This window comes from Eleutherodactylus coqui, chromosome 2 (assembly GCF_035609145.1).
Source record: "Eleutherodactylus coqui strain aEleCoq1 chromosome 2, aEleCoq1.hap1, whole genome shotgun sequence".
Lineage (NCBI taxonomy): Eukaryota > Metazoa > Chordata > Amphibia > Anura > Eleutherodactylidae > Eleutherodactylus > Eleutherodactylus coqui.
The window spans coordinates 125,278,349-125,304,727 of record NC_089838.1 but is presented as its reverse complement, the minus strand read 5'-3'; the positions used below and the strand labels follow the sequence as shown (position 1 = coordinate 125,304,727).

Sequence of the window (26,379 nt, the reverse complement as noted above, 5' to 3'; positions counted from 1 at the left end):
CCCTGAAAACCCCTTTGAATCATTCCCATATATTAGAGGTTCACTAAGGCGGTGGCACATGAACAGATTTGCATTGCAGACTCTCCGGTTGGCGTCTGCACTGTGGATCCGCAACAAATACCGTTCATTACATGCTATGTAAAAGCGCTTTTTCCTACACACTCGCAGTAATGAATTGCACTTTCCGCAAGCAGAGAAAAAAAACCAAAACCTTGCATGTACTATCTTTGTGCGGATTCCGCCCGGCCGCCTTCCATTGAAGTCAATGGAAGTCGTCCCACCCGCGGCCGATCTGCAATTGACAATGCGGATAGGTCACGGGTACCCACATTATCACCTAGTGACAGAGCGGGGGGAAAAAAGTGAAAAACAAATCTGTTTTTCGAGCTATCCGGATCATCCACAATAGAGAAAGTGACAGGTACGCGCGGATGCCAGCCGGACACCCGCATGCAGAATCCGACCCGTTCGTGTGCCACCAGCCTTAGTCCTACACATTAACTGTAGTTCATCTTCGTTGCCCATGGACTTATACTGCACTTCTCCAACCTACAACAACTGAATTGTTCTTTAGCCAATGTTTTCCCCTAACTTTAATTGTGTATTCTGTGATTTACAAAGCAAGTCTATCCTCCAGGTATTTTTAATCAAAAGGAAGTTATCTCGTATGTCTTGCTTCTAGGTTCAATTCAAAAATGCTATAAATTCACGAAGATATTAATATTTTCCAAGCGTCAGTAAGATGTTGCTGGTTATATTGTCATTTGGCAAAGCGAGCTTGGATAAGCTTGTTTAGAAAGATTCCGGCTCTGATCATTTTCTTCAAATGAAGAAACATAACCACACACATCACAACATATTGGAGTCATTTCTTTTATTACTGAAGCTGAAAGCCGTGTCTGTTTTTCTACACAACATGAAATGCTTCTCCTTTGATATGCAAAACTAAAGCTTATATGCTATGGAAAATGTTCTAATGAAACCCGACATATGGAAAAGCACTGACAGGAGGATTTTTTTTCTGTAATAAATAGATCTAGAAGAGCGATTTATAGCATTTTTTTCAAAGCAATATTACACCCTTTAACCGATGCTTTATCTACAGTAATTGTATGGTGCAAACAGCCCTCACTCAATGCAGCAAACATCAACCATCTGTTTTCTTTAGCCTTCACTATGTTCATTAAAGTTGTTTGAATGAGGTTAAGGCTCAGTGGGTTTAACGAAGGCTTTTACAGCGTCTCCATTGTTTCCTACACACAAGGGATACAAATATTTTGAAAGCTAAACCAATATTTCTGAGATGCTTCCGTCACTCCACTCATAACAAACGCATGACAATTATCTAGAATGTTACTAGTGAGAAGCACATTCATAGACTGCATTATCATTAACATTGCTACAGTCAGCAAAGCCGCCTTAATTTAAAGAAAGGCTCAATGTAAACATATTCCAGCAGCTTCCCACCAGAAAATCTTTTCCTTCAGCTTGTCTTACATTGCAATCATTATTGTGAGATATATTCAAGGTGTCCAAGGCGGTCCTTCATTGTCCTCCTTCTTGCATAACCTCACTATGGCTGTAAGGCAACTGGGTGCAGCAGGAGCCCTCCCCCACTCTCTCTCTAACAGAAGATCAGGGCTGCTAAGCCCCACCCCAGAGCAAAACCACTACCATTGTCTTCCAGCTGAACATATGAGGTGTCATATTAGCGTCTGTGCTTTCTGCTTGACTTTTACAGTTTGTGTAAGTGGCATGCAGGAAATGTGTTTTCTTCTATTTATTTTCATTATACATCTTAAATGGTACTGTTCCTTTAAACTGAACTCCAAGAAGACCTACATGAAAGCACATTAAAAAAAAAACATGAAAAAGGCACTAAACTTCAAAGTGGCCAAAGTGAAACCAACTTTCAAATTTCTAGTACAGGTAAGAAAATGAAAAAAAAAAAAAAAGGATCTGGCTGGTTGATATGAGGCCATAAGCTGGAACACAAGAGAAGCAAGAAGTGATGTCATGGATTTGGCACTAGCCCAATAAATTTGTAAGAGGGATGAAAATGTTAACTGTGTATAGGAGAATGTTATAATTGCAAGTGTTTATTAAGGGGGAGGACATAGGATGCTAATGTTTATTGAGGAAAATGCTAGAATGACTGATTGTTATTGTACAACTGCTGGTGATTATATGCAACCATGTAGTCTGCCTATTGTAACAGACAGTGTTGTTCCCCTGTGGACATTTTTGCGATCCCAATCATGATTGGCATTCTGAAGATTTATATAACTGACCACCATGCTGGGTGGGGAATGTGTCTGGTGGACAAACAGTAGGGCACATCTCATCTCACAGGGTGTTGTCTCTCTTTAGTACAAATGGTGCAGTGTGCACGCAAGTGTAGTTGCGTTTCGCCGTGGTCATGGTGGAGTGCAAAAGCAAGAACAAAAGGTATATGCATGTGCTAAGTTAGATGGAGCCTGAGTCATAAGCAGGGACTAAAGCCCTAGAGCCAGGTGAGGAGAGGCTGGGTGTAACATGAAGGTGTCCGCTCCAGGATAGACTTAGAGGCTCCTGATTGGAGCTGAGAGAGTGCCCGGTCCGTCTAGACTGTTGAGCTAGGGGAGCTGCAGTCGTTGGCCTACTGTATTCTTGAGAGAGAGAGATAGAGGGGGGAGTTCACAACAGAGATTGTGAGTGAATACTATTGTGAACTGTTGAGTGTCTATGGAAAGATGCCAGGCCTGCTTAGTAGCTAAAGAGACTTTAAAGGGGTTTTCCAGGGCATAAAAAAATGTAAGGTCATAAGATAGTATGTAATTTAGAAAAAAAGAAGAATACTCACCTATTCTCATGGGTCCCCATCCAGTGCTGCAACCCTGGTATCTGCCTCTTTGACCAGGAAGAAGCGGTGGGTAGTCACATGTCATTCATTGTTCATGTGGCCACTCAGTCAATCACAGGGTTCAGCTGCCATGGTAGAATCATAGTGAAAGCCTGTGATTGGCTCAGTGGTTACATGCAGAAGGAACTCCAGTTCTTCTGGGTTCATAGCGGCAGGTACTGGGGCTACAGTGCTGGTCGGAAAGCTGCCAGCATAGGTGATATAACTTTTTTTTTCTTTATTTCACACTTTTTTAAGCCCTTACATTTTTTTAAGTCCTGTGAAACCCCTTTAACTTGATCTCGCAAGGGCTGACGAGCTAAAACAGTGTTGCCAAGTTTTAAAGTCAGCATTGCCAAGTTTTGAAACTGTGTTGCAAGGTTCTGAAACGGTGTGCCAAGTTACAAAAACTGCACCACCAATTCTGCTGCCAAGTGAAGACTGTTACTGTTTACTGCAACGTGTGTGCTTGTCTCTTAATCTACCTGCCTGTGGGTCCCCACAAACTGACATAAGGATGATAACCTAACACAGGAATGAAGTATTTGAGCTTTTCTATAGATCTTTTGTGAGTTTGCCGTGGAATGCGGCTTGAGTCAGATGACAGATCTCCGTTACGGCTAGATCATAAAGCGTTGAATACTTATGTAATCGCACCTGTCACATTGTAATAGAACAAAACTCATTTTGGTTTCACTGCTGCAGCACACGTATCACTGTAAGGGCACAGTGCACAGAACTGGAAACAATTTTGCAGATACATCTGAACACGGGCTAAAGTGCCAATTGGTACTTTTACAATGTGTCTCCATATGTGTTTTTAATACAATATGTACCTAAATTATATGCACTTAGGATATTACTTGCTGCAAAACCACAAAACTTTCAATTTCCTGTACTTTCTATTTTGTAGAACAAAGTATAAAAACATGTTCTGGACATTACAGTCTATAATTATTTTCAGACTAAATCAGTAAACATTTACTATTTCATCTAAGCAAATACACTGTGCAATAAATACAGTGCAGTTACATTAACGTTCGGAACTACAGCCAGGGTGAGTGTGGAAACACTATGAGCACGTCGTAACTACATGCATATGTGTCATGCAGAGGGGGAAAGCATGAAGATCGGAAACTGCTGCCACTTCTGCTCCACAACTGTATAAGCAAGTCATAAAACAAAAAATCCGGTTACGTATTTCATGTTCAAGTGTAGTGAAAAAATGTTTAACTCATACTGACCCCTTTTTCCTGAATTTTAAACCATGCTATAAATACCTGCTGCTATGACTTTGCAGTCTAATTGGTTATCCTCTAACAATTTTATTCCCTCGTTAGATACAATATATTATATAGGCTGAACACAAAGTGTGTATGTAATACACATCAATGGAAATGCTCCATGGACATGTTAGTAAATTATTTTATAAACATCATATCTGATGATTGTTATACAGAGATGGGAGTTGCTACTTATCGCTTTTTGCAGAAGGAGTCTGTTACAGATCTCTTTCATAGGAAGTTTTTTTCTTCTCTGCCAGCTCAATTGCCAGCTATAAAAAAATAAGATAAGCAGTGCTCAACTCATCCTGCTCTAGTTTCACCAATGCCCAGTCCCCCGCCTGTCTTCACTTCCAGCTGCAGCACTGATGGCGCTCCGACAAGGGGGCATGTGACTACTGCAGCTAATCACTGGCTGAAATGTGCAGGTTATCGACTCTGGTTGGTCACGGATCACCCAAGCGAAGACCAGCGTGGGACAGAGAACCATCGGAATAAGAGGGGATCAGAGGAGGAGAGTACTGCTCTTTTAAAATTTATTATAGCATGCTTCGAAGGTTTAAAGAAAACTATTTTAAAAGTATTCCATATTTATTGAAACTTTTTTTTAGATTTAACAGAACTTAGAACTTAACAAACTCCAAACCAACGACTGAGTAAACAAAGGAGCATTGAAGACAAAGTGATGAGCTATGAGAATGTGTTAAGTGCAGACAAATGTTCTCAAGCAAACGTGTACCAGAAATACAAAATAAAATGCATCCACCACCATATTATTTAGGTAAAGGGTCAAGGGTCGAACAGGGTAAGAGCATCACACTGTAATATAACACTTTTGAAGGGTTTGTAGCAAGATAGAATGTCCAAGAAGCCCAAACAGAATATGTGGCCTCTCTAGAGGCATATCTATAGTAATAAAGCTCTACCAGTTGGTAAGTGAGAGTAAACAATTATACGACTTCCGGGAGTGAGGTGCCCGTTGACTTCCATTTTTAGCAATTGCCAATGGGGCGCCAGGAGGATATGAGAAAAATTATGTAGTTATGAGATGAAAGTCTATTCAAGTGTAAAAAAAAAGAAGAAAACTTTTTGACCCCAGGTGACCCCTTTAAGAGGAGTTTCTTATCAATCAACAATGAACAATAATTTCCCCTTTACTGTTTAAAAAGAGCTTCGGCAGCACTTTAGGTGTTTATTATAATGTACACCCTACCGTAAAATCATAAAGAATATTAGAAGTTACCCCTATGATCTGTATAAATACTTTTGTGCTTTTATATGTTCGAGAAACTATTTGGTGACCTCTACTATTGTTAGAATTACAACAATTGGGGGCATTACCCCATATGCAACTTCATTACTATATTTATAACTGTGTGAATGGAAATGGATATTTCAAAGCTATGGCAGCTCTACTTATACCCACAAAGACTGTCATTTATAAAAGTGCCAGCATAGTGGATTTAAGAAGTATTATAGGCTTTGGAGAGATGCCACACTTGGCATATGTGACTTTATGGGGATTGAAGCAGCGCTGGCCAAACATTTTTGTTAAGTAATACATAATAAATGTTGGCTTAGTTTAAAATTAACATTTCAGAAGTACCAGCTCCACGAGAATTATATATACAAAAAAACTAACCAAACAAGCAGTTGACGGCACGACAACATTAGTCACCACAATGATAAGACAAGCATTAGTGACAAGTTAACGCTACCTGTTCCACGTACTGCCATGGGGTGTTGTGCAGGATCAGGGCTTCCTTTAGTGGAGGTAGCTGTTTGGTTGCAGAGCTTTTCCTTTTTCTTGCTTTTTTAACCTCAACCTTTTGGCGATCCCTCAAAATCTTGGACCAAGGTTTGCAGGACTTCATCCAGGCTAGTCTTTTTGCCTCAGCTTGATCCGACAATACCCCGCTATTTTGAGATACAGGAAAAAGTGGAGTTTGATCTTGCGAATTTCCTACAATCTGGCTCAAATCTTCTTCTTCCATGCGATTTACAGTAGACCATGCCATACAAATGTGTTCCTCGGTGGATGTAACTGGTGGTCCAGTCAACACATAAGAATGGCTTTCACTTTCTATGCTCTTCTGTGAATCCCTAAAATCTTCATTATGTACCAATGGAAAACTATCCCTGTCTGTCTCTGAAGCTCCATTGACTTCTTCAGATACACTTTCCACGTTTGTATTTTTTTCATTGCTCTTTATCTTCATTCTAACACCCTTTTCTTGTGGGACATCACAGTGCTTGCCTTGACTTTCCACTTTCTCGTCTTCTTTCATCACAGTTTTCTCAGCCATTTTCAGGGTGAGATCCAGTTCACCTTTTGGTTGACCCTCTTCAGCAGGGCTTTCATTCTTAGAAGAATATATGGGACTGTTTTTTTCTTGTTTGCTTTTCTCTTGCTCTTTTAAGAGTTTTGCTTTCTCCAATCTAATTTTTTCTGCATTCTTCTTCTTTTCATATTCCTGCTGCCTCATTTCCTGCTCCAAAATCTCTTTCCTTTGGGCTTCTTCCATTCTTCTTTTCGTAACCTCTTCATTTTGTTTCTTTTCTTCATCTTTTCGTCTTTTCTCCTCAAGCTTGATCTTAATTTTCTCCTCTAGTTCCTTCTGTTCCATGTCCATTTTATGCTGTAGTTCTCTCTTTATTTTCCGCTCCTCTTTTTTCTGCTTTAATATAGGTGCATGCATTTTGTATACCTTGTGTGCTCTAAATGCTGCCTGAATTCTAACAGCTGCGCTGCACTGCAGTTCTTCCAAACACTTTTTGGCGTTGGCCTTTTGTTCTTCAAAGGCCTTTCTTTCAAACATTAAATCTGCTTCAATTTTGTCAATTCGATTCTAAAAAAAATAATAATTTTGAAATATAAATAAATCACGCTCAATAACCAACATGAAAATACTGCAGAAGAACTAAAGTATCACCAGCTTGTATACATACAAATGCAAACTGTACTACATAGAGCACAGACTTTAGCACTACTTTGCTTTGATCAGAACACTTCTATCAATGCTTAACCCCTTAGTGACTGGCCTATAGTGTTTTAATGTCCTGCAGCTGCAGGACGTGTATGGAGGGAGATCTTGGGGTGATCTCCCTCCATATGACACAGGCGCTGGCTGTATCTTACAGCCGATACCCGGCGGCAACAGCTCCGATCAGCCGCGCAGCTCTTTGGACCTGTTAACCCTTAAAATACCGCCGAGATCGCAGGGAGCCGTGCGAGTGTCATGGCAGCTGGAGGGGCCTTCTGAAAGGCCCCAGGGCTGTCTTAGCAGAATGTCTATCAAGCCATCCCCGTGGGGGTGCCTTGACAGACTGCCTGCCCGATCGCAGTATGATGTAATGTTGTAGTATTACATCATACTGCAGGAGGGATCAAAGCATTGCAAGTTGTTGTCCCCTCTGGGGACTAAGAAAAGTAGTAAGAAATAAAATCAATAAAGTTTAACTAATTATTAAAAATAAGGTTTAAATAACTCACCTTTTGCCATATTTATAATAGAATCTAAATAATAAAACAAAAATACATATTTGGTATCGCTGCATCCGTAATAGCCCAATCTACATTATTTACCCCGCACGGTGCACGTCACCAAGAAAAAAATGCAGTATAAAGCGATCAAAAAGTCATATGTATTCCAAAATGGTAGCAACCCAAATTATAGGATGTCCCACAAAAAATGAGCCCTCGCACAACTAGGTCGATGAAAAAATAAAAAAGCTATTGGTGCAGAAGATGGCGGCAGAAAATAACTTTCAAAAATTAAATATCTTTGAAAAAAAATACAAGTAAGGGCGCCCACCCACTGGCGATTTTTTTTTCTTTGCGTTTTGCGTTTTTTCTCAAGAGCAATTAGAATTGAATGTACTCCTGTTCACTGGCGTTTTTTTTTGCGTTGCGTTGCGTTTTTTAACATAGGAACTGTCAGTTGCATATGTGTCCTTATTTTTCTCCTAATGCACCCATGAAAGTCAATGGAAATTAACGGAAAAGCCGCGAAAACGCCGCGAAAACGCGGCAAAAAACGCCGCGAAAAACGTGCGGAAAACGCGGGGAAAACGCGTTCTTCACGCACGAAAATCGCAAACGCCAGTGGGTGGGCGCCCTAAGACAGCAAAAAAAAAACCAAAACTATAAGTTTAGTATCGTAGTAATTGTTTACTGACTTGAATGTATTGTGAACGGGCAGCATATCATACATAGAGAAATAGAGCATGCTGCAATTTATTTCTGTTGTGTATGGATATGCTGTGTACACACACCGGAGTGCATGGAACAATGTAAGTCCATAAATTTTCATTGCCTCCATTCACCATGTTTCACGCATGCGTGCAACATACACGTAATACGCGGTGAAAAAAACGCCCGTGGACATGAACCCTAAGTAAGACTAAAGATGAGCAGCTGGGGGGACTGGACGGGTTATAATTATACTATGTTTGGGGGACTAGATTCAAGGGTGCTATGATGTGTACTAGTGGCTGGAGCTAGCACACGTGTTTTCTTGATAATTGCTGGGCTGCAATTGCAGGTGGAGCCCGGCAATTAGCGTTATAAGCCTGCTATTAGGCTGTTATTAAATACCCGTATTCCTGCAAAACACAGGAAGAGTTACAGTAATTGCAGCCGTCACACTTTTCAGTTCAATTACCAATTCAAGTCCAGGTGCTTTTTGCAATACGCATTTCTCTGCCTGTGTTTTGCAGGGGAGAATAGCTGGTATAATAGCAGCCTTACACAAGTGCTGTTAATGCTCTTGTAATAACGTTAATTGCTCGGCTGCATCTGCACTTGCAAGTTCAGCCTGGCAAATGCGATGACTAGGGGCAGCCGCTAGCATTCCAGTAATAGTAGCATTGATGAGGATTTATCCGTTCAGTCGTTGCTGACTTTCGGTCACCTTGTGGATCAGCATACGCCATGCTTCTCTGTCTTTGGCCACTTCCTTCAGATTTTCCAGGCATGTTCGTGTCATCCTTGTTTGTATCTAGCCAGCATGTTTTTCGGCATCCTCTTCTTCTGCACCCACTGACTGCGCCGAGCATTAATGTTGTTTCCAGAGAATTGGCTCGTATGACATGACCAAAGTATGAAAGCTGTTTGGTGATTTTGCTTTCTAGTGATACTTTAGATCTGACATAGTCTAGGATTGTCTTATTTGTGACCATCTCTGTCCATGGTATGCGCAGCATACGCCAACAGCTCCAAGGCTTCCATCCTTCTTCTGTCTAATTTCTTGAGTGTCCAGCTTTCGCATGTATATGTAGTTATTGTGAAGATTATTGCATTAATTATTCAGATCTTTGTTGTAATGCGGATGCCTTTGCTCTTCCATATCTTCGCCTTCCATTCCTTGCATTGCACTACAGCCAAGGCTGATTTTTTGTTTGATTTCAGGCCCTGATTTGCCACTTTGCCACGGTCGATCTTCAATCTTTGACTCTTTGAATTAGGTATTCAAGGTCCTTTATATTTTCTGCAAGTAGAGTTGTGTCGTCAGAATATCGAAGATTGTTTATGTTTCTTCCACCAATTTTCACTCCAAATTGGGATTCATCCAGATTGCATCGCCTTATGATCATTTCGGCATACAGGTTAAACAGGGCTGGGGATAGAATGTAGCCTTGTTGGACGCCTTTCCTGACTGTGGCTTCTTGGTTGTCATAGAGTGATCTTATCAATTCTTCCAGATGCTCTGATATTTCCATTTGCTATAGGTATGTCCGCAGCTTGTCATGTTCAACACAGTCATAAGATTTGCTGTAGTCAATGAAGCACAGGTATATGTCTCTTTGGTGTTCACTAGAGATGAGCGAGTATACTCGCTAAGGCTAACTACTCGAGCGAGTAGTGCCTTAGTCGAGTATCTGCCTGCTCGTCTCTAAAGATTCGGCTGCCGGCGGGGAGGAACGGAGGGGAGATCTCCCTCTCCCTCTCTCCCCCCTCCCCCCGCTCCCCCATGCTCACCGCTACAACTCACCTGTCACCCGCGCCGGCAGCCGAATCTTTAGAGACGAGCGGGCAGATACTCGACTAAGGCACTACTCGCTCGAGTAGTTAGCCTTAGCGAGTATGCTCGCTCATCTCTAGTGTTCACGCGTCTTCTTTATGACCTAGTGCAAGTTTGCGAATTGGTCTCTGGTTCCACGCCCTCTACGGAACCCCGCTTGAACATCAGGGAGTTCTACTTCGATGAAGGAGGCCATACGTTTTTGAATGATGTTTAGCAGAATTTTTCTTGCATGTGTTATAAGGGCGATGGTCCAAAAAATTGCTGCACTCTTGTGCATCACCTTTTTTGTGAATTGGGGCAGAAACTGATCTTGTCCAGTCTTTTGACCATTGTTTGGTCTTTCAGCTCTGTCTACAAAGGGTTGTTGGCAGTGGAGTCGGTATTGGTTTGAGTAATTTGGTTGGTATGCAGTCCATGCCTGGAGCTTTCCTGTCTGGTAGTTGTTTCAGTGCCCAGTCAATCTCTTCATCAAGAATATCAGGTTCTTGTTCCATCGAATATTCCTGGCTGGCTGATTGGTGTGGTTGATTATCTGCATATAGTTCTGCAGTGTATTCTTGCCACCGTTGTTTCATTTGGGTACCATTCAGTAGTGCTCTACCATTCTGATCTTTGATGGTTGCTGCTTTTCGAGATGCAAAAGGTGCCCATGCCCTCTTCACCTGGTCAAACAGCTCATGGGTGTGACATTGCTTGCCTCTTCCAATGTGTTACAACGCTCATTCCAGTAAACTTCCTTATTCCTCCTTGCTTCTCTCTGAAATTCGGCATCTAGCAATCTGAGTTCGATGTTCCTGCCTGCAGTTTTGGCAGCTTGTCTCTTTTTTGCAATTTCGATCGTCGCATCTGAGAGCCATTGTGGTTTTGTGTTTGTGTATGGGATGGATTGTTCTGCTGTTTCAATTATGATTGATTTATTTTGTTCCCATAGTTCATCCGGATCTTTGTCATATGTGCCTAGTGTCTGGAACCTATTTTAACCTCAACTGCACATTGCGTTGGGATGTTACTGGTATCAAAGCTTTTTCTTGTGGGTAGTTTTTGAATCGTGCTGAAACGTATTTTGACTTTTGCAACAAGTAGTTGATGGTCAGAGCCGCAGTCTGCACCAGAGACGGTTTTAACTGCTTGTACTGAGCTCTGCCAATGTTGCTGGCATAGGAAATAGTCAATCTGGTTGCAGTGCTTTCCATTTGGGGCTGCTCATGTGTATAAATGACACTTCGGCTGCTCAAACCATGTGTTCATAATTGCAAGTCGATTTTCTTGACAGCACTGAATCAGGCGGTCACCAGCCTCATTACGATTTCCTAGACTGAACTTGCCCACAGCTAGTGATTCTTCTCCGGCGCCTATTTTTGCATTGAAGTCCCTAGCAATGAAGATGGTGTCTTTGGCTGGAATTTGGTTGATTGTTTCCAGGACATCTGCGTAGAATAGTTCAATGTACTCTTCCTTTGCATCAAGGGGTTGGTGCGTATAACTGCAGGATTTTAGCTGAGCAAAGCTTTCCTTGACGGGTAGATATAATTCCCTGATGCCACTGAAACATTGAACGGCCTTTGCAGTTTTCTTGTTTGCGATTAAAGCTACTCCATTGCATCTGATGTTGTCATTTCCAGAGCATTAGACTGTGTAGTCATCACTGTAGAAATAGTCACTGCCTGTCCAGTGGAGCTCACTAATACCAAGTATATCAATTTTGAGTCTGCCCATTTCAGTTTTTACAATGTCCAGCATATTCATTCCATGAGTTTTTGGGAGAAGCAGACAGTTTCTTTCCCATGAAGCTGCATCGGCAGACTGGAGTCCTGAAGGATTCATCCGGCTTGTTTCATAGGTGCCTGAGCTATTTGAAACTCGTCTTTGTCCTTCCCTGGTCACATATGGGATGCCTTCCGGCACAGGGGCCCACCTTCCAGCACCATATTTGAAAGCATTTTGTTGTGATCCATAAAGTATTTCAGCAATAGTAGCATTACACAAGCATTAACGAGGCTGGTGTAATAGAACTCTTATTGTACTGCAGGGGTTGGAGAGATCGAATGTAATTGTACCTTGGGGGAGGATTGCAGTGAGGAGAACTGCACACAGTAAGTTTTATTATAATGAGTTATAGGCTATTTTGGTGACCAAAAATGTTAATTGACTCCTACATTTTTCAGCTTAGGAGCCAATGGTTCCTAAGCAATTTTTTTAAACCTGGAGTCCTGCCAAATAGCCCATCTGCACTGCTTACAAGGCTTAAATAGAGGCAGTTATGCCTGTATCTAACAGTAATATTTGGTGACTTGAAGCTACACATGTTCACTTCCATGACAAAAATAAGACATCAGAGCTGGAAATCTTCTCTTAGGAATTGCTCTGTAGCCTTGCCTCAACCACTATGTATTTTCAGCCCATCATTTAGCATAGAAGGTCATTGCCATCAAACATTGTTCATGGGCATTGTTACAGCCAATATCCTTGGGTGATAGTTTATCTCATTAATAATATCTGGAAACAATTAGACACAAGTTCTAGTTCTAATTGATGAAATACATTTCCCTAGGAGCAGACAGATCATGTCCATATCAGTTATGGTTAACAATTTCACTAACCCCAAATTATTTACCTGGTGTTCTTTTAAATCTTGTTCAATGGCTTCATTATTTCTCTTTAGATTTGATTCGAGTTTTGCTTGTCGCTGCTTCAAGAGAAATTACATAAAATTCAGATCAATCTCAATACATTTTACATGTTTAATTATCATATAAATTATCATTTCACTTGAAAGGCCCTAAAAACTTCAGTATAAAAGTATGTACACCACTTTCATTACACCACAAATAAGGCAAATAAACATGCTTTGTACTCATCGTTTACAAAGTAATTAGGACTTGATTTCTTAAGGCTGGCAGTGAACGGCCGAGTCAGATTCCGGATGTGGGATCCTGCACCAGGATCCAACCCTGTGCCCCGGCGGTGACCACTGCGTACCTATCATTTTTCTCTTCTGTGCTGCAGATGTGCTGGATGTCACGCTGTCGCACCTGCGCAGTACAGAGTTACCCGCGCCATCACTGATGTGCATTCCGCGACCCTTCTGCAGTGCTCACTGGGAAAGGGCTGCAGGACGGACGGCTTTTATTGACTTCAATGGAAGCAGTCCGTGCGAGGTCTGCACTAGAATAAAGCATGCTGCAATTCCTCCCCCCCCCCCCCGCGAACGGGAAAAAGGAAAAGGAAAATCACAATTGATTTTTGCTCGTGGGCAGGGAAAAGCGATTTTGCATGGCATGCTATGGCAGGTATTTGCTGCGGGATCCAGGGGGCGAACGTCGCCCTCGGATTCTGCACTGCAAATACGGCCGTGTGCATTGGGTCTATAACTGTCGGTGCGATACATTTTAATGTTAAAATCATTTTGTCCATGGCCAAAAATAATAAACAAGGCAATATCTCTCCTAGATCCCCGCATGTCCCTCACGAACGCCCTGGGTCTTCCCTGTTTTTTTACATTTTTCTCCCATGAAAGTATCTCCCCTTCGCTGTGATCACAATATTTATTTGCCTAAAGAAATCCATATTCATCACAATCTAGCTTCTTTTTTTTATTTCTGAAAAATTGATGATTTGGTGGTATATTGAAATTAATGAGCTGTAGCGTATTTACACTATGGGGCAGATTTATGAAACTGACTAAAAGAAAAACTGGCCTTGTTGCCCATAGCAACCAATCACAGTGCAGCTTTCATTTTGTATTCTGCTCTTGAAAAATGAAAACTGCACTGTGATTGGTTGTTATGGGAAACAAGGCCAGTTTTTCTTTTAGTCATTTTCATAAATTTGCCCCGATGTGTCCATGACTGGCTATCAATTAGAAAATTCTGATATGAAAGAGAAGGAGATCCTTGACCAGAAAAGAGAGCAGTTAGAAAGAGCGTCTAACTCTCTGGAGGACCTGCCCTGTCCTGCATTACACAGAGAACCTAATGATTTGAATTGACACTGTGTAATACCATAAATACTCGAGTATAAGCCTAGTTTTTCAGCACATTTTTTTTGTGCTGAAAAAGCCACCCTCGGCTTATACTCAAGTCAGGGAAGGGTTAAAAAAAACAAACCTCCATACTCACCTCCCAGACGATGTCTGTGTCCCCGGCGGTGGTGCGGCAAGCTGCTTGAATTCCTGTGTTCCCGGCGGCGATGCAGCAAGCTGCTGGAAATCTCCCCGCTGTCATCCCCCGCCATCCTCTCTGCTTGGCTCTCTCATCCCGCGCTGTCAACACTGTGATTGGATCGAGTGCCAGCCAATCACAGCCAGCGCTCGATCATTCACAGCCAATCGCAAGCTGTTTTAGAATTCTCCCCGCTGTCATCTCCCTGCTTGGCTTTCAAATCCCCTGCCATCAGCGCTGTGTAAGTGCTGTGATTGGATCGAGTGCCGGCTGTGATTGGCTGGCGCTCAATCCAATCACAGTGCTTACTTACAAAGCACTGACAAATGACAGAGCCGAGCAGAGAGGACGGCGGGGGATGACAGCTGGGAGAATTCATGCAGGTTGCCGCACAGACACAGACGCTGGCTGGGAGGGGAGTATGGAGGTTTTTTTTTACCCAGTATATACTCGAGTATAGCTAGGCTTTTCCTAGTTTTTTGTTGTAAAACTTATTGACTCGGCTTATACATGGGTCGGATAATACTCGAGTATATACAGTACTTAATTTTCCCTGTGGTGGCACTGTAGGGAAACTAAACACCTACAGCCAGATTTCCCCGCAAATAATAGCCAATTACTGAGAATTCCAGAAAGGGGACACTGTAAGGTCAGTTTATTTATTGTCAATAGACACTTTTAACACATAAAAATTATTTAAACTAGAGAACCCTTTAAAATAGCATTACATTTATGGTATTGCTGTCTGTGATATTCAATAAAGGGTTTTTCCGGACACAAAATGGAAATTCTGAAAATGATGAAATCTAGGAGGTACAGCTAAAGTAGCAGCAATCTGTACATTTTTACATGCATCACTTCCACAGTAGTCATAAGAACAGACTGTTACTTACAACTCCCAGCATGCATAGAGCTTGTTTACCGGCAGCGCTGTAGCTCCGCCTGCAGCTCACAGGTCCAGCAACTTACTAGCACCGACCTTACTCTCATTCAGGGTGCTAGAGAGCACCTGCTGAAGCAGACAGACTGGAGCTTCCAGCAATCTGAGCTACACATGAGCAATGCAGCAGAGTGTTTCCACTCCTGTCCTCCCATCATGCACTGCTCACAGGATGTTGGATACTATGGACAGGGGAGGAAGTAGCAAATACGAAGAAGATATCAGAGGAAGTTGAGATATTTTTCAGGCAGAGGGGCATGTCACACAGATAGAAAATGAAGAAAGTAGCTAGATCAGGTGTAGTGAACATATTACAAAATGACTTATTGTGATGATGTATATGCAGATCGGGCTCAGGTCTTTGGCCGGGGAGACTGAGGGTTCAAGATGGTGGGGGTCATGTTGCCTCTACCATCTTCACCCGGTACATCCAAAACGTGGCCTGGCCCAGATGTGCGCAGGGGATAGAGTTAGCAACGGTGCTACGAACTTTCAGTACTTATCTGTCTATGTGATGTCAGTGCCTCTTCCGAGCGACAAAACACCCGTACTGAATAAAAGAGTCCACAATCGAGAGGTAGTTTAAACCGGAGGCACATTGTTTTCTTTGACTCACAATTTTCCAACTCTGATTTTCCAAAAATAAAATACTGCAAACAGTCTTAGATACAACACTCTTGGCAAATTTTTCTACTGCACAACTTCCGACACACTTGCAATTAGAAGTTACTCTTCCCGCAAAGTACAAGTGTCATCAGTCCCATTTATCGGATAGAAGAACTCTTGGGAGAACACTCCTGACACAGAGGGGAAACACATACCATTCTCTCATCACTTGCTATGTCCCGTAACTCGCTTTTCTAATGGCATTTTGTGGAGTAGTTGCTTAAGCCAGACTTGTCCTCCAACCTGCATTACCGGAATCAGTCCCATCCCTCGATCATGTAATTAAGCAGGGGAGCGTGTGGCTATAACCGCCAACTCCCTCTACAGAATCCAACCTCTGAGCTCTAGTCCCTGGGGGGAATACATCCTGTGGCAGAAGAGAAAGGCTAGGGGCTCTGCCGAGAAGGAGTGTCAGAGTCTCAGCATCCTGCTCAAGCGACCTCCTTCATGGACTACATCTCTACTCTCTCCTCACACTACTAACTCCACCCCCAACCTCTCTAAAGACCAATCACGCCACACAGAGCAGGTTAGGGAGACAAACACGCCGACACTACCAAGAATGGTGACACCAAAACGAACACAAGACATAGGCTAACACAACTCTACACACCAAGGCACAAAGACAATCCACCTGGGGTAAACAAACACCAAACTACAGGTACCCTAACTCTGGGCCACTACATATATTAGATTTAAAAATGTTAGCCTGTGCCTGGAGTACCCCTTTAAGACACCTATAAAATCTCCTAATAAAGTTGAAACAGGAAGGAGCTTCCAATGTGCCAATCAGAAGGAGCAGAAGAAATGAACCCTTCACTGTCCTCTTTCTGACTCCTAGGTATCTTTGCCATGAAGAACTCTATGAGGCTGATAGAGCTCATGCAGGGTAGGGGTATACTGTACATGGCAAACCTTCTCAGCTCTTTGGAAGACTATTTATTAGGCACACTGTGCCTACCATCTAGCAACCAACTAGTTGAGGGTTTGCATACATAAAAAAGGCAAAGTTTTAATCCTGGTGATTACTGTAATTAGCAAATGATTGAACCAACTAGGGAGACTTAGTTTTGCTCCATTACCACTATGTAGGAATGTGGCCTGTTTCATAGTATAGTCAAATCTACCCCCTCCTCTCCCTCCAATGTCGGTGCGGTGGTGTGGTCTGGCCAGCCATAGAAAAAAAAGTTACCTTAAGTTTTTTCCTGGAGTGCACAGCAAGACAACGACAATAAAGCGATAAAGTATATTTTATAAACTACTTTTAAACTTTGCTCTACCTATTTACATAATGAAGCATAAAAGGTGAACCTGCTCTTTGAAGGGATAGGACCAGGGGTGTAACTATAGGGGATGCAGAGGATGCGGTTGCAACCCAGCCCAGGAGCCTTAGAAGGCCTCTCTTCTCCATATAGGGAGCCCAGTACTAGAAATAAAGCATTATAGCTGGGGGTCCCTATTACTGATTTTGTATTGGGGCCCAGAAGCTTTAACTTACGGCTCTGGATAGGACTATACGGTAATATAGGTTGGCACTGTCGATAATATCAGGAATGGATGAAAGTATGCTGCAGGCTATTCCACATATGACTGGATATCTGGTAGCGGTTCAGTCCCACACAAACAGGTCTTCTTTATGCAGTTTGGCTGGTGCTTCAGCATAAATGATTGGTGTTCAGAGTTTACAATATCTAGCGGGGTTTTACTGCTTGGTAAACATGTTGAGGTGCCATCTAAAATTCAGACAACCTCTTTTAAACTGATAAACAAGCTTTTAGTGCCAGCAAATAAAACCTGGAATTTATAAAGTGTACTTCTTTCCAGGGCACACAGAACAACATGTAAACATGAAGCGTAAGCTTGAAAATCAACAGATAGCCTCTAAGAACACTATGTGCAGACTTAAGCACAGGAGCACAGGTAGAGCTAGCAATAGTATGGGCATTGTTCGCCAAGCTTGGCCAAACTCACACTACTTAGTAAAGTACGGGCCAAACAACTATGTGAGTGCCAAATAGTTCTACGTGCTTGCTAAGGAGAGACCGTGTGTAGTACAATTAGTTATAACTACAAGATTTCAGTATTTTACAACTAATCTCTAGGTCTTCTATATAAATTACATGTAAATATATTAGATAAGAACATGTCAAGTTAATAAAGTCACTCTACATAAAGTTCCAGTAAAACCCAAGTCTTAACCTTTTCCAATCCAATTTGTATCATGGTTTTCCTAGGGGCTTACTCTTTTCCTGCCATTATACAACGGCGCTATCTGCTGGCTAAAGCCAGTACTGCATGAGGTGACACGTTGGATAGTCTCCAACAGCAGAGAGGCTGGCAATATACAGTAAGAGAACCCCGAGGGACGTCTTCCAACATCGGAGCTGTACAGCCTTAAATCATAATGTCTTTAGACGTCAGGCAGTGGACTGGAAAGGGTTAAAGGCTTCTCCAAGTTCAAGTTGCCACAGATCTATTTATTCTGTAGACATGTTCCAGATTTGTGAGCATAACCAGTAAAACAAATGCATTGCACAAACATGATAGTTGATAGCAGCACATGATGCAGGAAGGACACTGAAAAGGGGGATATATAGTTTACTATGAGGATTTATTATATACTTGGAAGAAAGCTGTGGGAAGGTATGTTCACACTAGCGGATATTCCGCAGCAGGAAATGCACAGCGGGTTTTGGTGCAGATCTCAGTGTGGATTTTGTCTTAGATCTCGGTGTGGATTTTGTCTCAGATTGCGGTGCGGATCTGCAGCAGATTTCACACTGCAGTACACAATGGATATGCTGCATATTCAAGAATCCACACCAAATGTCACTTCTGCTGCAGATTCTGTGGATGAACTATGTTAAAAAGTCCCATTCACATGGCTTCTACACAGGCCGTTTGCCTTATAATCAGCACCAAAAACTGCTGTGAAAACTGCATGTGTGATTCCAGCCTAAATATTGGCAGGACTCACCTGGAAAGTAGGCAAGTCCTTCTTCCCCAGCCTGTACAGAGTAGGGCTACATTCACTGGACGAGACTCTCGCGGGAGTTGCAAAACTCACATGAATACGAACTTGATTCTCCTGAATGGCCTAAGGCCACTCTCACATAAGTGTATTTTACAGCAGTTAACACTTTGTTTTCAGCGCAGCGCTAAACGCTTCAAGCGCTACCATTCATTTCAATGGGGCTTCTCAGACGTGCTAAAATGCAGCGTTTTTAACGCTGCATTTTCCAAGAGCCGTCTGTTCTATTTTTATGCGTTTCTGCATTTTTGAATGCAATGCTTTTCCCATTTAAATGAATGGGGTGTTTTCAGTGTTTTTTCATTTTTAGCATTTTCTGCTAGAAAGCGGCTTTAGCATACCCCTTCATCTAAACCTCTCTAAAACTGACCTCCTTGTCTTTCCACCTTCTAACCGATCCCTCCCCTCAACATCTCCATTCCAGTGTCTGGCACCATCATAACCCCCAGACGGCATGCCCGATGCCTTGGGGTCACACTGGACTCTGACCTCTCCTTTGCCCCCCATATCCAATCTCTGGCCCAAACATGCCACATGCACCTCAGAAATATTGCTAAAATACGTCCGTTCCTAACCACGGACACGCTAAAGACGCTCGTGGTTGCGCTCATCCACTCCCGGCTTGACTACTGCAACTCGCTCCTCATTGGCCTCCCCCGCACTAGACTCGCTCCACTCCAATCCATACTAAATGCAGCAGCTAGACTCATTTTTCTATCCAGTCGTTATTCAGATGCCTCTGAATTATGCCAGTCGCTGCATTGGCTGCCCATCCACTGCAGAACTAAATTTAAAGTCCTCTACCTCACTTACAAAGCTCTGCATGGCGCTGCGCCACCATACATCGCCTCCCTACTGTCAGTACACCACCCAGCCCGCTCACTCCGATCGGCTAACACACTTAGACTAAACACCCCTGTAATACTAACCTCCCATGCTCGCCTCCAGGACTTCACCAGAGCAGCACCCATCCTCTGGAACGCTCTACCCCAAGGCATCCGGACAATTCCCGATGCACGAAATTTCAGACGTGCCTTAAAAACGCACCTCTTCAGGGAAGCATACCAAATCTCCTAACCTAGTCCCTCGCCCCTCCCTATGGTGCCCCACCCTGTTTGCCTTCTGATAAATGATCTGTACATAAAATTTCCTATTGCCTGTGTTCCCCACCTCCTGCACCTCCTGTACCACCCTCAACCCATTTGTATCTAACCAAATGTATCTCACATTGTAATTGTTGCAATTGTTGTATTGTTTTGCATTTATCCATGCCTGAAAGCACTGCGGAATAAGTTGGCGCTATACAAATAAAGATTATTATTATTATTATCATTAATGAGGTGCGCTAAATGCACAAAATAGAACAGACAGTGCTCGAAAATCGTGGTGCTGGAAAGCGCCTTGATTGAGCACATGTCTGAGAGGCTCCATTAAAAACAATGGGAGCCTCTAACTGTGTTTAGCGCTTAAATGAAAACAGCTGTGAGAGAGTAGCCTTATTCACATGAGCGATGTGCATGCGAATGCGATGTGATGTTTCCCGCTGATATCAATAGAAAAACACTTGCGATCCACTGACATGTGTGAAACATGTGCTTGTGGATTGCAATTTCACAGAAGCGATGCAAGGCGTTTTTGAATAAAAAACGCCTTGCATCGGCTTGAAAAACACACATGGCAAGCGTAATATCAGGCAGAGTTTTCCGGCCCGATGTCATTCTCACCCGTGTGAATGTAGCCTAACATACAGCTTTTCCTCTATAAGGCTACCTACACACAGGCGAGTGTGATCTCAGGCCGAGAAACTTGTCCCGATATCGTGCTCGGCAGCGTGCGTTTTCACGCTGTTGTGAGGCATTTTCCTGTCAAAACCGCCTCCTATCAGTTCTGTGATGTAGCGATCCTCCGGCATTGCTTTCAGCTGTGTTAGAATATCGGCAAGTATTTCCAATTGTCTTCAATGGGAAACCTTGCATCACACACCGTGCAATGTGTTTTACTGTCTCATTGACAACTATGGGGTCCATATTCGCGCAAGATTTGTGTATCTCGCAACACACAAATCTCACGCAAGTTTCTCGGCCATGTATATACCGGGCTTTCCAAAAAATAAGACACTGCCTTATATTAATTTGTGCCCCAAAAGAGGCACAGTGTCTTATTTTCACGGGTGGGGTGGGGAGGGTCTTAATACTTACCTAGTATGCGCCATCCGGGGCCCTCTCCAGGTGCTCTGGCAATCTCCCTTGTCATCCTCAGCGCTGAAAGAGCATTATCTCCCTGGTAACGTGGGTTGAATACCCTGCCTCCAGCAAGAGATTGCTGTGATTGGCTCAGGACCATGGCCTCAGCCAATCACGGCCAGAGCTTGATGAGCCGATTATAGCCAATGAATGAAATCTTTAAATGGCTGTAATTGGCTCATCGAGCGACGGCTGTCATTGGCTGAGGCCTTGTTCCTGAGCCAATCAGGTAGGTCTTATTATCGGGTAAACACGGTATAAGGCCTTATTCACATGAGCCCGAATTCAATGAATGGCAGAGCGTTGCCTGTGATTAGCTGATGTGTTTTAAAGGGGTTGTTCCATATAGAAAAGAGATGTCCTTATACCCCATTAGGGAATTCTGCGTTAACAGCTGGGGTTCCTCTGTTCAAAGCCCCTATCTCAGGTAAAGTGCAGAGTGGTTACAAAGAGTGTCTCTTGCCTGGAGGGCCTGTCCTGTTCTATACAGACAATCCAGTGATATGAATAGGCATTGTGTAATGCCTTTTTTCTCCTGTGGGGGCGCTGCAAAGAAACAACACTACTGCCAGGCTTCGGCACAGACTACAGAAGACCCCCCTGCAGGGGGTTACTTTGTATCCATATTGTTAAGGGACCCTTCTAACAAGTAAAGATAATACAAAGCAAAAAGCCTCTTTAATTTCATCCAAGCATAAAATGCAGGTATTCATAACCTAAAAATAACTAATATTCAGGTAAATAAAATTATTGTTCAGTATTCTAAAAAGTCCAAAAGAAGAAATCCCCTAGAACTATATACAGATATACTCTCTGGAAGAATTGAGGCAGCTTTCTCAGTATTCCTGTAAGAGTATTTCAAGCTTATTCTGACTTACTTGCTGTAGGATATTAAGCCTTAAGAGTTCTTTGTCAAACTCCTTCTTCCAATTTTTTCGCTTTTTATCTTGTTCTTTCATTTCCTCCTCCAGAACAGCTTTCTGAGCATTAAGTGCAGCTCTATTGAGTTCCTCGCGCTTTTCTTCTTCTTTTTCCCATTGCTGCACTTTCTGTCTACAGCTTTCTTCAACCTCATTGTAGCAAAGGTTTATGACCTCATCAGTGCCATCTGCGGTAATACACAATGCAAAAAGGACGGCTCAACATCCACAATCAACTCCACTACTTTGTTCCATACAGCCACAAACAACTTTCATAATCAATATAGAAGTCACTAAAAGTGGATTGTGTACCTACCTGTAGATGCATATGTGTAAAGATGCAGCAAATTTCACCTTGACTGAGATAATGCTCTCACACAAAGGATTCATTGGCAGCAGTTATTGCGGTGAACAACTTCATAAGCAACAAGAAAGAGCGAGTGTTGGAACTTGCATGCATGTGTTGTGATCTAAAGTGTGCTGTGTCTTAAAGGGGTTGTCCCGCGAAACAAAGTTGGGGTATACACTTCTGTATGGCCATATTAATGCACTTTGTAATGTACATTGTGCATTAATTATGAGCCATACAGAAGTTATTCACTTACCTGTTCCGTTGCTAGCGTCCCCATCTCCATGGTGCCGTCTAATTTTCAGCGTCTAATCGCCCGATTAGACGCGCTTGCGCAGTCCGGTCTTCTCCGTGTTGAATGGGGCTGCTCGTGCTGGAGAGCTGCTCCTCGTAGCTCCACCCCGTCACGTGTGCCGATTCCAGCCAATCAGGAGGCTGGAATCGGCAATGGACCGCACAGAAGACCTGCGGTCTACCGAGGGTGAAGATCCCGGCGGCCATCTTCGCAAGGTAAGTAAGAAGTCACCGGAGCGCGGGGATTCGGGTAAGTACTATCCTTTTTTTTTTTTCAACCCCTGCATCGGGTTTGTCTCGCGGCTATTGGAAAAAAAAAACAAAACCGTTTCGGCGCGGGACAACCCCTTTAAGTATGTGATTTGAGTTTAAGTGACTTTAGAATCAGGTACTTTAGAAGGGAGTCACATTTATTTAATGTTTCACTTACATAAATTCCGTTGATTTTGATTATTTAAAAGTTGCTTCACAATTGACAGTGCTATTCAGTGTACATATTGTGCCATGTATGCAGTCCTTGAAAAGCGGTTTGAAGAAGCATACTGCTGTATGAAATGTGTTTATGTTGCACTTTTGGAAACCCAGATATTGGATCTACACTAAAGGATCACTGCATTAGAAATAGCTGGTGCATAACATTTTGTGACCAGTAGCATGGTAACAGGAGATGGCCCTGTCACAATCAGATAATGTGCTGACCTCTCCGCTGCGCAACAGAAGACAACATTTTGGTAGTCATGGATAAACGTGGTGACTTGAGTGACTTTGACTGTCAGGAGATTGCTGGTGCCAAGAGGTGGGGTGCAAGTATTTTTGAAACAATGGTAGTTGTTGGCTTTTCCTGAACCACGGTATCAAGAAGTACCAAAACAGGTTGAACCATGGACAAATATCTGATAGAAGATCACACAATGGTCGGCCATGTGTGGTTGATCCTAGGAGATTAGCACCACCCAGTGCTATCATAGCTACAACATGCTACAGTGACCAATTGACCCAGCAGTACAATAGCGGGGAAATTAGTCAAATTTCCACAATGACCATATGGTGTCCCTAATGTAGATTAGGGTTCAATAGCCAAAATCTGACAACGGTGCTCCTGAAGGGAGAGTAGCAAGTACATTACATGCAGCTCCTACTTCAAACATCTCTTTCAAGTGAGATTTCTGGAGTCAATGGAAGCTGTCTGATCTCCTTTTATTAAATTCTGTCTTGGGGATAAGGGTGTCCGAAAAAGTGCAATTCTGGCGTTGTGTATTATTTTTTGCTGACGACGTTTATCGTGCAAGACTAATGCGTTACTTTGATAGATCGCACATTTATGGATGCAGCAATTCCAAATAGATTTTAGTTTTTTATTGTATTGACTTTTTTATTATAAATTTTGGAAAAGGGGTATTTTTTAAACTTTTACTTGTTCTAATAACTAATACATTTTTTTCACTCATCTTTATATTTTATTAGTCTTTACAATAAAGCAGCCCTAGGCAGCACAGAAGAGATATTTTGTCCCCTAGACTCCACCCTAGGACCACTCAACTAAAATAATCAATTAAGAAATTAGCATAATTATTTGCTGGCCTATAAGATCCCTCTCACACAGCTCACACATGTGTAGTAAGTAGAGGCGAACAGCTGAAAATATAATTTATTGGGAGGGTATATATGTTCTGCCTTTGGAGACTCAAGAAAACAAAATTACAGGTAAGACAAATTTTCTCTTTCCCCTTTGTCCTCAGGCAGCACAAAAGAGATTTTTATAGCAAAACAAGAGGAGGGGTAAATATTGAAGAACAGCACTTATAATTCCTCTGCCAAATGCTGAAGTCTTGATGTTGACTCTAATGCTTCACAGAATGGACCAGGAGGCGGTGTTATAGAATTTCATGAAGACAGGCTTGGGCTCTTTTGCCCATGAGGTGGAGCAGAACGGACTGAATGGGCCCCTACTGGAAAAGAAGGAGAGTTTGTTACGTTGCCTAAATTTTCACGATGGTAGAAATGAACTATCTTGCCAGAGACCTTTGAAGATTTGAATACCCTCTTCTGGCCTAATGAAGACAATAACAGGTTCTCTGTCAGTCTGAACCTCTTTGTTGAAGAGAAACAAATCTTGATTACCCTCCTGGAAATCCCAGGAAATCAAGGATATTCTGCATATCATTTTCCAGATTAGGGTTTCCTGACAATGTTCTTCATGGAAGAAACCTTGTATGCAATGGAGGGTAAAGTCCTAGACCACCACTGTCCGGTAACTGCCTCAAGTAAGGATGTTAGAAGGAAAAAAAGGGTTTACACATCTATATCTGTTTAGCTTCCCTTTCAGATGTAATAGCGATAAGGAAAACACCAAAAATGAGAGGTACTTAGTGGCTACTTCAGTAAGCTGATTCTAAGGAAGCCACTATTGATCATCTGACAAATAAAATGACTGATTCTAAGAAGAAAGACACGATCTTACATTTGGTCTTGAACTTTTTAAATACTTGAAAGAATCAGATGATGACTGATTGATTTGTACATTTCCCCTCTGTCATACAAATTATTGTAGAGACATGTACTTTCAGAAATTGAATGGTAACAGTTTATGCAAGTCCTTCTAAAGAAATTGAAGAATCACCAGTACATTACTCGAAGGTGAAAAGACACTTCAAGTCAAGAGGATACTTCTTCTGAAGATTTAAATGGACATAATCCATGGCTGGTTCCTAAAGAAAATTAGTAATCACAAGCTCTGACACATTTTATATTCATCATTATCTTTTCTCAACCTCCAGTCAATTGAAGTCGGATAAAATAAGGATCATAAAACCCGGTTTGTAGCTTCCCGCGGTCTGCATGCAAAGGGGAACTTCAAAATTCTCCGTCTACACAACAAAAATGAGTTAACCAAAGTCTGAGAAGTCAAAATGGAAAAACGAGCCACACTGACAGCTCCCAAGTTGAAATGTTCTGCAGGAAATAGAGGGAGCCTGAGGAAAGATGTGCAGAAATTGGTTTTACCAACTGAAAGACAGCATCCACAAACACTGAGTGATCTGCACCCTGCAAAGAGCACATATTCTCCTAGATCTGGTTGAACTTGGTTACCATAAGGTCCAATTTAAAAAAAAATTAACACTCCATATTTCTCCAATCAGCTGGAAATACTTGGGATCAGATCACACTCAGATGGCATCAGTCTTCTGACTGAGAAGATCTGCTTGTGTCTCCATCGATCCTATGACATGCGTGGCTTTGAAAATAGAAGAAATCTCTATGCTCAATTTCTGGACTACTTTCATTAAGGAATTTAGTTATAGATTTCATTCTCTTTGTTGAGGTAAGAACTGACGTTACATTGTCTAATTGGATTCAGGTTAACTTCTTATTAAGAGTCTAAAGTACAAGCAACATATCCAGATGGCTATAGCTTCTGGATATTGGCTGATGAGCTCTTGTCTATACTATGCCAGGATTCTTGAAGTCACTGGACTTGGAGGAGGTAGGTGATACAACATTGAGCACAAGGTTCATAGAAATTAATAGTTTGCTTTTACAAAGAATTATACTCCTTTTGAGGTTCTTCTTCCATCATCAGACAAAG

At 42.3% G+C, this 26,379-nt stretch overlaps 1 protein-coding gene across 2 annotated transcripts in view; it reads right to left on the bottom strand.

Moving 5' to 3' along the window:
• LRRIQ1 (leucine rich repeats and IQ motif containing 1) overlaps positions 1-26,379 on the bottom strand; it is a 168,253-nt gene that overhangs the window by 123,994 nt on the left and 17,880 nt on the right. For both annotated transcript variants that reach the window (XM_066591492.1, XM_066591491.1), the window contains exons 5-7: positions 22,109-22,338; positions 12,805-12,879; positions 5,883-7,013 (exon numbers count right to left, since the gene is read on the bottom strand). In XM_066591492.1, coding sequence (XP_066447589.1) covers positions 5,883-7,013; positions 12,805-12,879; positions 22,109-22,338 — 1,436 coding nt within the window. The remainder of the gene's footprint in view (positions 1-5,882; positions 7,014-12,804; positions 12,880-22,108; positions 22,339-26,379) is intronic.